This window comes from Halichoerus grypus, chromosome 6 (assembly GCF_964656455.1).
Source record: "Halichoerus grypus chromosome 6, mHalGry1.hap1.1, whole genome shotgun sequence".
Classification (NCBI taxonomy): domain Eukaryota; kingdom Metazoa; phylum Chordata; class Mammalia; order Carnivora; family Phocidae; genus Halichoerus; species Halichoerus grypus.
In genome coordinates this window covers 71,244,976-71,258,202 of record NC_135717.1, presented here as the reverse complement: position 1 = coordinate 71,258,202, position 13,227 = coordinate 71,244,976, and the positions used below count along the sequence as shown (strand labels likewise).

Below are 13,227 nucleotides of genomic sequence, written 5' to 3'. Positions count from 1 at the left end.
AGGTGGTGGCAGGAGGAAATGTTCCCACCGGGGGTAATTAAAAGCAAAGCCAAGAGTAAGTCCTTGCAGCTCGGCAAGTATCTGTGTTGCCAAAATGGCACGTTCTAATAAGCCTCAAAAATGCAACCTTGCCTCTCCTTGAACCAGAAGCCCACATCAAACAGGAGTGGGGCTTGCAGCTGAGATTCAAACTCTCAGGTGCATGTAAGGAATTTATAAGCCATTAAAATAAACTAGGGAAAAATCATCTGAATTTGTGGGAAAAAGATTACTAGATGATTTGGAAACACAGCAACTTTATTACTATCAAGCAGTTATAGTAACCAGAGTATCATCACCCAGGTCAAACGATAAGTAAGAAAATATCTAAATTATTCCATGTCGTGTCTGTGTGCTGCTGAAACTGTTTTAAAGTGGCCTGAAAATAGGTCTGCCCTCTGCTTTCAATGGGCTTCCAACGAGGCAAAGGCCAGTGGGAGTCGTCATCCATGGCCACGTGAAAATGCCTTCCAAATCCCGGGTGCCCGAATTAGTGCTGCTTCACAGCCCTCTCCCCATCAAACACCCACTCACAGAGGCTTGGCGCACAGCCTTAGGTGCCAAAAAGGTTCCCCAAAAACCGCACACCCTTCCCTTTCCACCGCATATTTGGGTTCTTGGTGCTCAGCCCCGGAGAGAAGGTTCAAGTCGTGGAACTTAAAAGAAGAGATGGAGGAGTCGTGAATGTGGCCATTGTCCCTAACCTGGTTTTTTGTCACAGCAGGTGATGGCAACTTCATCTATTCCCAGGCGGATGAAAACCAGAAGGGCAAAGTGGCTCGTCTGGTGAGCCCCGTGGTTTATTCCCAGAACTCCGCCCACTGCATGACCTTCTGGTATCACATGTCTGGTTCGCACGTGGGCACGCTGCGGGTCAAGCTACACTACCAGAAGCCAGAGGAGTATGATCAGCTGGTCTGGATGGCCATCGGGCACCAAGGAGACCACTGGAAGGAAGGGCGGGTCCTGCTCCACAAGTCTCTGAAACTTTATCAGGTGTGATGTCCTCCCCGGGTGGGAGGACAGCTCCTTCAGGGAGACGGGAGATGGGGATGATATTTTGGAAATTATGTAAATGAGATGCGGGAATTATTCCAACAATTATTTCAGGTGTTTCCCAAACCTGGGATTTTGCCGCAGCGATGATCCTCCCAGTAGCATATTTCAGTCTCTAAGATTACAGGAATAGAACCAATTTGCTGTGAAAGAGGGGAGAATACTACTTTATAATCTATTTCTGGGCTGTCACAATGAACATTCCTTTTATTCGCTGCTCTCCTCAGTTTTAAATTTTGAATTATAAAAAGAGAGTGTTAGGAGAAGTTTTATGCCATCACCAGGCAGTTAATATAGATTGATGAGCAAAGCGCGTGCTTCGGTGAAATCTCATGAATTTAATTTACGTGCCATAGATTGAACTGAACAAGCATTTGTAAACACTGCTACTCGGGACTGAACATTTCAATACTGTGAAAATGATCTTATCTTGTTAGGTGATTTTTGAAGGCGAAATCGGAAAAGGAAATCTTGGTGGGATTGCAGTGGATGACATTAGTATTAACAACCACATTTCCCAAGAGGACTGTGCAAGTGAGTATGAACTGCTGTACAAGCCAGGACATGCTTGCCCAGGGCATGAAGATTTTCATGCAAGGGTCTTTGTCTTGCTCATTTAGACCTAGAATTTCAATGTGGGCTATAAGCACATCATATGAAATGCATATTTTGCTGCAGCAGGGCATAAAACCAGGTCGGTTTACCTTTAGTTACCCCATTCCCTAACCTCGTTCATTTAGTGTCTGCTTGGTATCTGCAAAACCACATAAATAATGTGGAATCCAAAAATTATAGCTAAAAAGAAAGACTCACAAAAAAAAAAAAGAAAGAAAGAAAGAGAAGACTCACAGCTCACAGGCTATATATACCATACCAAAACATTTTGATGAAAAGTGGAAAACTCAGACATCTGGATAATTCCAAATATCTGGGTGTATAAACAAAACAGCAGGCCTTTGAAAATTTTGAGCACAGTGAACTTAATTAAGATTACATTGTTCATGAATCATAGAAGCCATAATTCTTTGCTTTATTACAAATAAGTAGATGTTTCTGACTCTAAAAGTAGTTGAAATGACTCAAAAGAATAAGTGAAATTTTGAGACCTTGCCTAGTACTACAGAGTTTATGAGTTTGTATTGGCCTGGTATATGGATGAAAGTTGACGTCGAAAACCAATGCGTATTCCCTGGTTCTTGATGTATAATTATAAATAGCATCACTAATGGCAATGTAATAGCACAGTAATTAGTCTTAAGCTCCATTTGCTACACTTCAACTTTTGCTATATATCATATAATAGGATGTTAATTATAACAAAATGGAATAAGCCTATTGGGCAAATTTAAGACAAAGGAGGTCTGTTGGCTGTAATAGGTTTTTGGTCATTTCAGCAATTTACAAAGCTTTTATTATACAATATATCGAACATATGTAATCCTAAAGTGGCAATAATTTGATATGGTTGATTAAAGAAATTGGGGGAAAAAGAACAGTGAATAAAGATCTGCTTCTTCGTACTACGTAAGGGAATCTACTTAATGCCACACATTTAGCCGATCTTCACAGAAAATGATAAGACTTAAGATGTCAGTTGAGATTACGCTCCAGATTGCCCACACCCAGGTCTACACTGTTGTGAAAATATGTATTTCATGTAGTTACACAGTGTATGCAATGCGCTGCTTTCCTAGTCCAAAATGAAAATGAGGTTTTTAGAATGTGCGAGCAAACTCCATAAACGAAAACAAAGAAAGAAAATTTAATTCCAATTCAACAAGTTTTAGCGGACTGCACACTGTAGGCAAGGCAGCATCCAAGTGCTCCAGGGAATATAGAGAGGGATAAGACAACTCGATGAGCCTTTTTCTTCTCATGGGACTGGTCCACATGGCTGTAGTTGTTGCTGGGCATTGTACTCAGAAAGTCACAACTAAAGCACCATCAAAATACTCTATGTTGCTGTCCCGATAAAAAGATGCCTCAGATAATTGTATAATGAGTCACCAAATATGTATCCTTGAATATTTAGCTATGGATGCTATGGAACTTTCAACTATTTATTAGTTATCCACACATTTATGCAACAAATATTTTTAAGGCACCTTTTCTGTTCTGGACACTATTACAAATGTTGGGAATATAGCAGTGAATAAAGTACTCAAAACTCCCTGCCCTCTCCTCAAAACCACATGGGCTACTGGGACTCTACTCCCAGAGATTTCATTTATTTTACTTTATTATTTTAATTATTATTTTATAATTATTATTATTATTTGGGGAGGGGAGGTAAGACCTAGAACACAGTCTCTTGCCTCAAAGAGCTTATAATACTATTTGGGAAAACAAACTAGCCCTCACCAAATTTAGGAAGAAGTTCTCTACAAAAGCACAAGATGGTAGCCCTACGCACAACCCCATTACTGTTTCTGGTTTCCATCAGTTTTCCCCCACACTCCAGATGCCAGACTATTTCGCTCCACTCTTTTCTTCTGAAACAACACACTCTGCTAACAGCAGTGCTTGCTGGATTTCGATGTGACATCAGTGTCCTAGTCCTTGGACACCGCCTCTCCATTGTTCTGCAGTTATGTGGTGGGGCTGGATTGCACTGCAAACTACCAAGGAAATCCAGCAGAACCATTAGTCTGAGTGTGTGTGTGTATGTGTGTGTGTGTGAGGGTTTATGTAGTTTGTGTGTGTTGGATTTTGTTGGCAGTTCAAATATCTCTTTCAATTTTGTTTGACTTGGCAGAACCGGCTGACCTGGATAAAAGGAACCCAGAAAATAAAATTGATGAAACAGGTAAGTTTATCTTGCTGACCAATTAAAAATTTACTATGAAGCAACTTTCATTATATTTATGAAGCAACTTTCTGGAGCTCTAGTGCACTGGTAGATCAAAGCGGTTCAAATAAAATAAAAGTCTCTGCCCGTGGTGCTGTGCATTGGACTCTTGTCACAGAGGGCTCTCTTCTAAGCCGCCTGGAGATCTAGGGGAGCACCGGGGCCCCAGGGGAGCATGCTCGCGCTGTCCCTGTCCTGTCCGAGCTGAAGGAGGACCTAGAGGATGACCACATGAAACACTCTCCCTTTACATCTATGGAAATAGGAAACCAGTGAAGCCCATGACCTACCCAAAGACCGACACTGATTTTCATACGGTAATTTGAAACCATCCTAAATTCTTGTCTGGTTGATATCCTGATATGATCTTTGAGGACCAGAGTCCAATTTTTGTGATAAGCTGTTGTGTTTGATCCATCTGTGGCCCTCCTTCTCTCCATGGGAACCCTAACTTCATGGTAATGAAGACAGTGATGATGATGATGATGATGATGATAATGATGATGGTAGGGATTTATTGAGGAGCTAGTATGCCCCAAGCACTTTACAGGTGTTATCTTGTACGCTGTCTGAGGCATATTGATCCCATTTTGCAGATGAGGAGGCTGAAACCAGGAATTGCCTTCAGTAGCCCAGTTAATTGGGTGGTAGCCTCAGACTTTACACCGATTAATCTGAAAATGTGTGTTTTCCTTGACTACTTTGTGATCAAATACAGGACATTTGACCAGAGTTGGGCCCTGCCTGATGTTATTTTATTTCTAGAAGCTTCCACCCCTCCCAGCCAGCACCTGTGGGTTGTTGGAGACTTGCCCCAGCATCACTCACAGCTGCTGCCAGCAATTCTGTGTCCTGCCCGTCAGCATCAGCACCTGTGGCCGGTAGAAATGTGGACCCACCGTAGTCAGTCTTGGACTTGATAGAGACAAATAAGTACGGCACTGTACTAAGCTGTTAATAACATTAACATGCGGCTCATTGAGCTTAGTTACGCAGCCCATACTGAGATGTAAACTTTATTAGAGGTTGTTTCAAAACAATGTTTCAAGGGAGAGAATATTAATATGCCCCAAGGCTTGTTTTCCCCTGTTTAGGGACTTGCATCTCATATTTTTAGTTTTCTTTGATTGGAATCTTTGTTGATCAGAACACCATTAAGTAAACACTATGCATGTTGTGCATTAACATTTTAGTCTTGTTTCTAGTACCACGTAATTAGGCTCAAAGCTCCCATGTTAATAATTTCTCATGTTCCACTCTAAAGAAAACATTTCCCCAGTGACTGAACTGCAGAGCAGAGTGACTGTCTCCCATGAAACCACCAAGGCTGCAAAGATGCTGATTATTAAATGTGTTCTGTTCAGCACAACACAGACACGCTCTCTAGCTTGGAGCCATAACCCATTTTAAATGTCAGCCGCAAGCATCCGCTTTGTTCTGAAAGATCTGTCCTTCTTGAGTGAAACCATGCTGGACTAGGGGGCGTTGGAATCTGTTTGACTGGAAGATTTTACATGTGGGGGAGCAAACACGTGTATAACCCATGCCCGGACACACTGGAGACGGCACGGCATGAAGGGCAGCTTGGAAGGTTTCCTTGGGCCTGGTTTGGGGAGCAGGCAAATGCACAGGGCAGGGTGAAATCCCCCCGCTAGCCAAATGTGTGATTAAGCATCTTGCAAAGCTTTAACGACCTGGCTGGTCTCTAGCCAAGGACTATAAACACAGATTATAATCTAGTGCAGGTGGTGGGCTGCGTGGAATCTGAATTAGATTAGAACCCAGCCCTCCCTGTTTGTCCAGAATCCGTGGTTTCCGTGTGCTAAGCTATGTATCAGAATCACAGCGCCTGCCACGCCTCAGTTCGCAACGAATCAAACACAAATGTTGGTGTTTTCCGGCGATGCCGAGCCAGACCCCACTTAGAAATCCCCCGCAGGCTCTTGAGAGAGGACAGGCCAATGTGGAGCATGTGATTTGCTTTTTGTCTCCTTTTTCTCTGGTCTTCTGTCTGCTTCTGTCTGGTTATGTTGGCGGTGCTCACGGGGCCCATTTTGCTTCTCCCCTAGGGAGCACCCCCGGCTATGAAGGCCCAGGAGAGGGTGATGAGAACATCTCCAGGAAGCCGGGCAACGTGCTGAAGACCTTGGATCCCATCCTCATCACCATCATAGCCATGAGCGCGCTGGGTGTCCTCCTGGGCGCCGTGTGCGGAGTAGTGCTCTACTGTGCCTGTTGGCACAACGGGCTCTCAGAGAGAAACTTGTCTGCCCTGGAGAACTATAACTTCGAACTCGTGGACGGCGTGAAGTTGAAAAAAGACAAACTGAACCCACAGAGTACTTATTCGGAGGCCTGAAGACAGACGGAGGCAAAGACGAGTCGGAGAACTGACGTGGAAGGAGAGAACTTGAGCGTGCTGGGGAACTGTTGATCTCTCTCACTGTCCAGGCTGGGAAGTGCGTTGATGACGCTGAGCCAGGCTTTTCTCAGGAGCTTCGAGGAGTATGGCCGACAGACAGGAACAAGTTAGCCGTGTTCACAATCGGAATCATGTACAGTCAGCTTTTTTCTGTTGGTTTCATTTGAATAATCAAATGCTGGTGTTGAGACCAAGTATGAATGACTTAATAATTCATTTCGACTCTCCCTCCCCTTCTCTCTCCTCTTCCTTTGATGGATCCCTTTCGGAAACTGTGCAAAATCCAAGATGCTGGCACCAAGTGTATTCAGTGGGGCCCTTTTGACGGACATGCTACCTGCAGCCCAGTGCCCAGAATCTCATAGAAAAACCGCCCTTCAGTGGACTCCTGAAGCCGTACTTGTGTATAATTGCCCACGTCGTACGTAGGCAGAGAAGGATTAGGATGTTTCATGTGAACGTACTGTATCGCCTCAGTACCGGTATCGTGTGTCAGCTCTGTTTACAAAGCAATACCGTCAAATTTTCTTGATGTTTTCCAGTGTTGTACTAAACCTCGTGCTTGTGAACTCCATACAGGAAACCGTGCCATCACCGAACACTGCTGGCAACCGCAACGACAACTCCTTGGCACTGGCTAGTCTATGTCCTCTCAAGTGCCTTTTTGTTTGTACTGGTTCTCATTGTGTTACATTAACGACCCGCTCTGTTTCTCGCTGGTGAAAGCCCTACTCTTTAATCAAACCCTGGTGGCCCACTGACTAAGAAGAAAGTATATTTTAGTGTGAGATGTCAGCCCCCCGCCCCCGGGAGGGCAAGGGCTCCGAAGATTTGGCAATGTGGCTTAATTGCTCTGCTTTTTTCTGTAGTTCGATTTCATGTCTCTTGACCCTTTTGTATAAAGCTGCAATATTCTCTCTTATTGGTCTTTCATATGGAATGTATTTTCAAATGTAAACTCTTTCTCTCCTCTCTCTCTCTTTCTCTCTCTCTCTCTCTGTCTTTTTTCTCTCTTAGAACTTAAGCATTTGCCATTGTCCAGAAAAGAAACTTGCAGCTTTAACCTGCTGGTAATGGCAAACAATTTTGCTAGACTTTATGTTTAAAAATAAATAAATAAGGGAAATTCCTAACTTTGCCCTCCAAAGTCTAACTTTGGTTTTCTTGTTAACTGGTTAAAGTGACAGTATCTTTTTTCCTTAAGCCATTTGTCTGTCTGCTCCAATCAAAATGATCTGTGATAGAAGCATTTGCATTTAATAGAAAGAGAGATAAGCTGAGGGAAGAGGTAATACTAATTGGCTTTCAAGTGAGACCCAAAGGAAAGACTGAATACAATTCTCCGAATATCCAAAAATATGAGATTTTTACATCCAAATCTACAAAATGGCCCTTGAGAACCTGCTTGTTTTGCTATTCAATCAGACAAGGGAAGTAGAAGAAAGAACAGTTAATTTAAGAAAGTGACTATAAATCCTGGTGCCTGGGGTGAAGTATTTTAAGATAAGACGGGGAAAGAAAACGAGTAGAGTCAAAACAAATCTTTAAAAACATCCATTCAGGAGCAACCCTGAAAAAACAGAGACTTGAATGAATGCATCTAGAAACTTCCAGTGGCTCACAAAGAAAAAGCCTGCCATGGGGCTGGTTAAGACTGAAGCCTCGAACAACAGCACAGAGAAGTGAATATCTTATCAGGCAGCATGTGAATTAATCCAAAGAAGGCTGTGGTTGTTTTCAGAATGTTCCTGTCAGGCCATGGTGTACAGAAGAACTTTTAGATTTTCCTCCCTTTCTACATTGCTGTGGGGTCCCGTTCAGATACATCTGTGGGAGTCACATTTGCATCATGGATGGGTCAGTCCATTCATCTTGGTTTAATTGGATTAAGGATGCCTTTTGTTTCCAGGAAAGTATCGATCACTATGAAAAAAGAATAGATTTTTATCCCCAGAGGCATTCATTCAGTTGTTAGGATCGTACCGGGATGAAAGCACTAAGTAAGACCTGATTTCTTTCTTTTTTTTTTTAAGGCAACAGACTTAAAGTTGTCCTTAGCCAAGGAAAAATGATACTGCGACTTTAAATTTTAAAGTATCTTGCACTGATAAATATATTTAAAAATTATATGTTTATAAAGTTATTAATTTGTAAAGGCAGTGTTACAAAATGTTCAGTTTATATTGTTTTAGATTGTTTCGTAATTTTTAAAGGTGTAAAATAACATATTTTTTCTTTATTGAAATCTATAAGACTTTCTGTAGTAAAATGTTTTCATTTTACTGGTATATGATTGCTTCATGTTTTGTACCATCATCAAATTTTGTGCAAATTTTTTTTACAGAAATTTTTATTTTCTATGACAATATGACACTTGTAAATTGTTGTTTCAAAATGAACAGCGAAGCCTTAACTTTAAATGACATTTGTATTCTCAGACACTGAGTAGCATAAAAACCACATAGAACCGAACTGTAACTTCAATCCCAAACTATGACTACTACATTCCAAAGAGACAGTTGAATTAAACATTTTCATAAAATACCCACACCTGATGGCTTTTATTCTATTAGCTTTGTTATTGTTAAAGAAGTTGGTATTATTCCAGCGTTGGATAACTTTCAAGATTTTTTAAAGTTCTTTTTGAAAAAGTATATCCTAGTAAGGAGAGAAGATTAAGAAGACATATCCTGAAAGTAGACAATCAAACCAAATCGGACCCTGTCAGGATAAGGAATAGAGAACTTAGCCTTATACGTGCAAAGTTTCCAACCCCAAATCTTGTGTCACATGTTCTATCGCTATTCCACTTTTTTAAAGGAAATTCACAAATACCTGTTGGTGAGTTTTGTTCTTGCAGAAAACAAATAATAAACCGATAGCGTTTATGTGTGTGCCGATGCTAAATGTAGGCGTAAGGCAAAGGTGAGCATGGCATTGTAACTGGCTGTTTGGTAGTTCTTGGGAAAATTCCAGTTCCATCTGGGACCAAAATAATAGTAATAGTAATAATAACAACAACAGCAGCAGCAACAACAAAGCAACGGATGTGTTAAGCCAAAGCATGCTGAGTAAGGCCCTTTATAAAACTTGCTCCAACAAAATTGGCCTAGGCTAAACTCTACTCTCCACAGACCAATAATTCTTCCGTTACCATTGTAGGAAAATTTGAAAGCATAGGAACTTCTTGAAAAGTAAGCTGCTCTGCACAGCTCTTTGCAGTGATTCAATATTCCTGCTTCTCTCTGGACATTTTTGCCTTTTGCATCTTCCCAGATTTATCCAAGAATAGGATATTTACCCTATTGAGGGGATTTTCAGAACTCTCTGCTTAGAGAGAAGAGTCAGAGAGAGACAGAGCTGGGTAATCACTTCACTGAAGTTAAATTCTACCTACCTTCCAGGATGTTCCCAGAAAGCATGATGACTTGCAAGGAGGCTACCAGGATTAATCTAGAGATGCTTTCTGAAAATTGCCAAGGGTCCTCGAGTAACATGATCTCCATTTCACTGTTTGAAAAGGCCTTAAACATACGTGCTTTTCACCCGTCCGTCACCCCTGGTTAGCTGCTAGGCTAGGTTCTTCTTACTGGGTTAAATGAGCTACATCACTGTGTAATACTTCCCAAAGTCAGGCATTAAATGTGTCATGAGGGTTGAAACATTTAACTTAAAGCATGAAAATTATTTATTGTTCCATCTCCTGTCTTCCCTAATAACTTATTAATTGCCCCTCGGGCTGAATTGCACTGGGTCTTTCTGCAAATCAAATGGATTTTGTAACATTCCATAATGTGTCTGCTTCCCAATGGTAATTATAGCTGTTGTGTGGCATTAAAAAGCAGTTCTGCTAAGAATTAGCTCTAGTTCCCTAAACTATATCCACTAAGGAATCTTTACCAGCTTTTCAACTTGACGGTGGAAAAAGGGAGTGAAGGGAGCCTCAAAGTAAGTACAACCAAGCACCAAAAGCAGGCAAGATCAGACTAATAACCTTTTTAAAAAACTATTCCAAAGAAGCAAAGCAAGATGATGCAAATGGGTGCATCTTATTATCACATGCATGTAACGTGTTAGCAATACAGGTCCAGTGAACCGATCCTAACATTTTAGGAGGAAAGGAGTAAACTCCACTTCACGAGAATCTTCTACGGCCATGTCATTGTACTTCTTTTTATTGAGAGCATTCGCTATTCTCACAGCAGCTCTGTGAGGAATCCAAAGTTTAGGGAGGTTGAGTGATGAGTTCAGTATGTATCTGATCTCATCTTCCCTTCCATTGCTTCTACCACCTCCCAGCGCTGCATTATCTTGCAAGGTGCTCACACAGGGCCTTGCTACTCAAAGCGGGGCCCAAGAATCAGCATCAGTGGTGGCATCATCTGTCAGAACTACAGAATCTCGGGCTGTACCCCAGACACACCGAGTCATTTTAACAATAACCCCAGATGACCCCTACTCCCCTCCATTCGGGTTTGAGAAGGTGCAACATAGTCTGCAGTTACCCTAAGCCAGGAGTGAGAGTGTGCCTTGCTTCCAACGGTGATTTTGAGACCCTCAAAGATGGGGAAAATATCCCTGTGAGTTTCACGGAACACTTTTCAGAAGAGTCCGAGCATGATGCAGCCTGGAAAACAGACAGTAAAATTAGTAAACCCGAAATCCCACTCCGAGCACTTTGTGGCCATCGGCCTGATGGCTCAGCAGGGATCTACACGTGGGCTTTTCTGAGGGTGAAGAAATAGTGCTGATCAAGTATTTTGCTGGGCAAACATTTGAAAGTGCTACCGGGCACGGCAAATACTCTGTGACTCATCGGAGTGTGGTCAGGGAGGAAAAGGAGGACCAGTTTGTGAAGAGCCAAAGCCTCCTCTCCAAAAGAAATTGCCTTATTTATTGGACGCACACAGTTTACTACTTTACAAAGATGTTAAAGTCCTGAATGGTCAAACTAGACTGAATCCTATTTAATCTTCCTTTTTTTTTTTTAAAGATTTTATTTATTTGACGAGAGAGTACAAGCAGGGGTAGCGGCAGGCAGAGGGAGAAGCAGGCTTCCCGCTGAGCAGGGAGCCCGATGCAGGGCTCGATCCCAGGACCCTGGGATCATGACCTGAGCCGAAGGCAGACGCTTAACGACTGAGCCACCCAGGCGTCCTGCTATTTAATCTTTCTTTGGTGATTTCTAATCTTGTTCCTCAAGGTCCTTGTTACAGGTCATAGAAGTTCATTGTCAAACAGTGACTCCTGAAGCTTTCCTCTACAGAAAGATTGTCTCTCATCTGTACAGCTGAATGAAATGGTGCCTGTTATGATATAGGAGTTCAAGAAATGCGTGCCATTTATAGCCGGTACCTGCGTGTATCCCTGCCCTGTTCATAGAGTTGGGAAGTCGCTTGCTGCTGCAGAGTGTTGCATGGGAATGAACCTGCTGTCCCGTGAGGAGAGTTGAGTCTCGCCCTGGTGCTGCGTGAATGAGACGACTTGCCCAGATGGAAAGCAGGCCCTGGTGCCCTGGGATGCTCCTTTCACTGATTTGGACATCTCCCCCGACCCGCCACTTCGGACACCGCTAATGCCACACCCTTCTTCAAGACCCCATCATCATCTTGCAGAGATGCAGTGCTGGCACTGCCAGTGATCTTGATGTAATCCTGTCGGGAAACGGCGCCATTGTTAATTAGGGCTATCATTTCCCTAAGGTTGTCCAGCTTCTGAAAAATCATCAATGTTGATTAAATTGCTTCTTGGCTTTAAAGCAGATTCATCCATTATCCTCAGATCTTTCTTGTAATTCTTCTCCTGTGATTCAAGCCCTCCATCTAAAAGGATCTTATTTTTGGAGTCAAACATAATTTTTGTTGGGTCAACTTGTAATCCTCTATGTCACCTAAATTGCTATTAACTGTAAGAAGAAATACTCTTTCTGGTATCCAAATAACAAATCAGTCCTTTGATTTAGTTTCACCTATTGATTAGGAAGTTTGGGTAGGTGGAGGGGTCCAGGAAGTGACACCAGTTCTGTCTTTTCCCTGGTCTCTAGCATACAGAGTATGACATCAGATGTGTTTGTTTTAACTAATGAGCGAGCACATGGCTGCATCTACTTGGCATAAATTTCTCAACCCCTTATCATCATAACCATTATAGGTTCCTGAATGTTCACTGTGTACCAAACTTTACTAGATGTTTCGATTAACCCTCAAAACAACGTTATTATGATTGAAGGCTACACAATTGAAGTCCAGAGATGCTGAGAAATATAATTAATATCACACAACTAGTTGGTAAGTGACATTTCCAAGATTCAAACCCAGCTCTACCATTCTAAATGCTCCTCAAAACCGCCTCCTCAGCTGAAGAAAAGGTCTTCTTGTTACCAATGTCAATTGTAGGAATGTTCTGGAATGTAGAGAACTGTGATCTTACTTTACTATCGGGCCAACTGTTAGCTTAGGCAAGGCTATGCAGTGGTAAGAAATCAACTCCCAAGCATTACTGGCTCAACACATAAAGGTATATGTTTTTTTTACACAAACGCTACTGTGAATCGGGTAACTCTGCGGGACATTTGTATTCCAAGCAGTGACTCAAGGATCTAGGCTGTTTGCCTCTTTCTGCAATACCAACCAGAACATGTAGCTTCTAGTCTCCATGCAAGAGAGGACTAGAAATTTGTTCACTGTCTCTTACATGCTACAGCCTGGGATTGACACATGGCCCTAATTTTAAGGGCTCTGACAAAAGTGGGGGAGCACATGCAGACTCAAGAATAGGAGGGGTCTCTGCCACAACTTGCAAGGGCAAAGCCACCCTCCTACTGTAGAAGGGAGCGGAGATTAGTCACTACGCCTGCCTCCTA

At 42.3% G+C, this 13,227-nt stretch overlaps 1 protein-coding gene across 9 annotated transcripts in view; it reads left to right on the top strand.

Moving 5' to 3' along the window:
- The window catches only part of NRP1 (neuropilin 1), a 140,202-nt gene extending 128,079 nt beyond the window's left edge, over positions 1-12,123 (top strand). For 4 of the 9 annotated variants that reach the window (XM_036118607.2, XM_078075351.1, XM_078075350.1 and 1 more), the window contains 4 exons: positions 761-1,035; positions 1,533-1,629; positions 3,851-3,901; positions 6,013-8,909. In XM_036118607.2, coding sequence (XP_035974500.1) covers positions 761-1,035; positions 1,533-1,629; positions 3,851-3,901; positions 6,013-6,302 — 713 coding nt within the window. In that variant the 3' untranslated portion in view covers positions 6,303-8,909. Of the gene's footprint in view, positions 1-760; positions 1,036-1,532; positions 1,630-3,850; positions 3,902-4,061; positions 4,261-6,012; positions 8,910-11,747 lie in introns of those variants that run through there. The other 5 variants (XM_036118611.2, XM_036118609.2, XR_013449046.1 and 2 more) reach the window with 4 other exon arrangements.
- Positions 12,124-13,227: the final 1,104 nt, after the last annotated feature.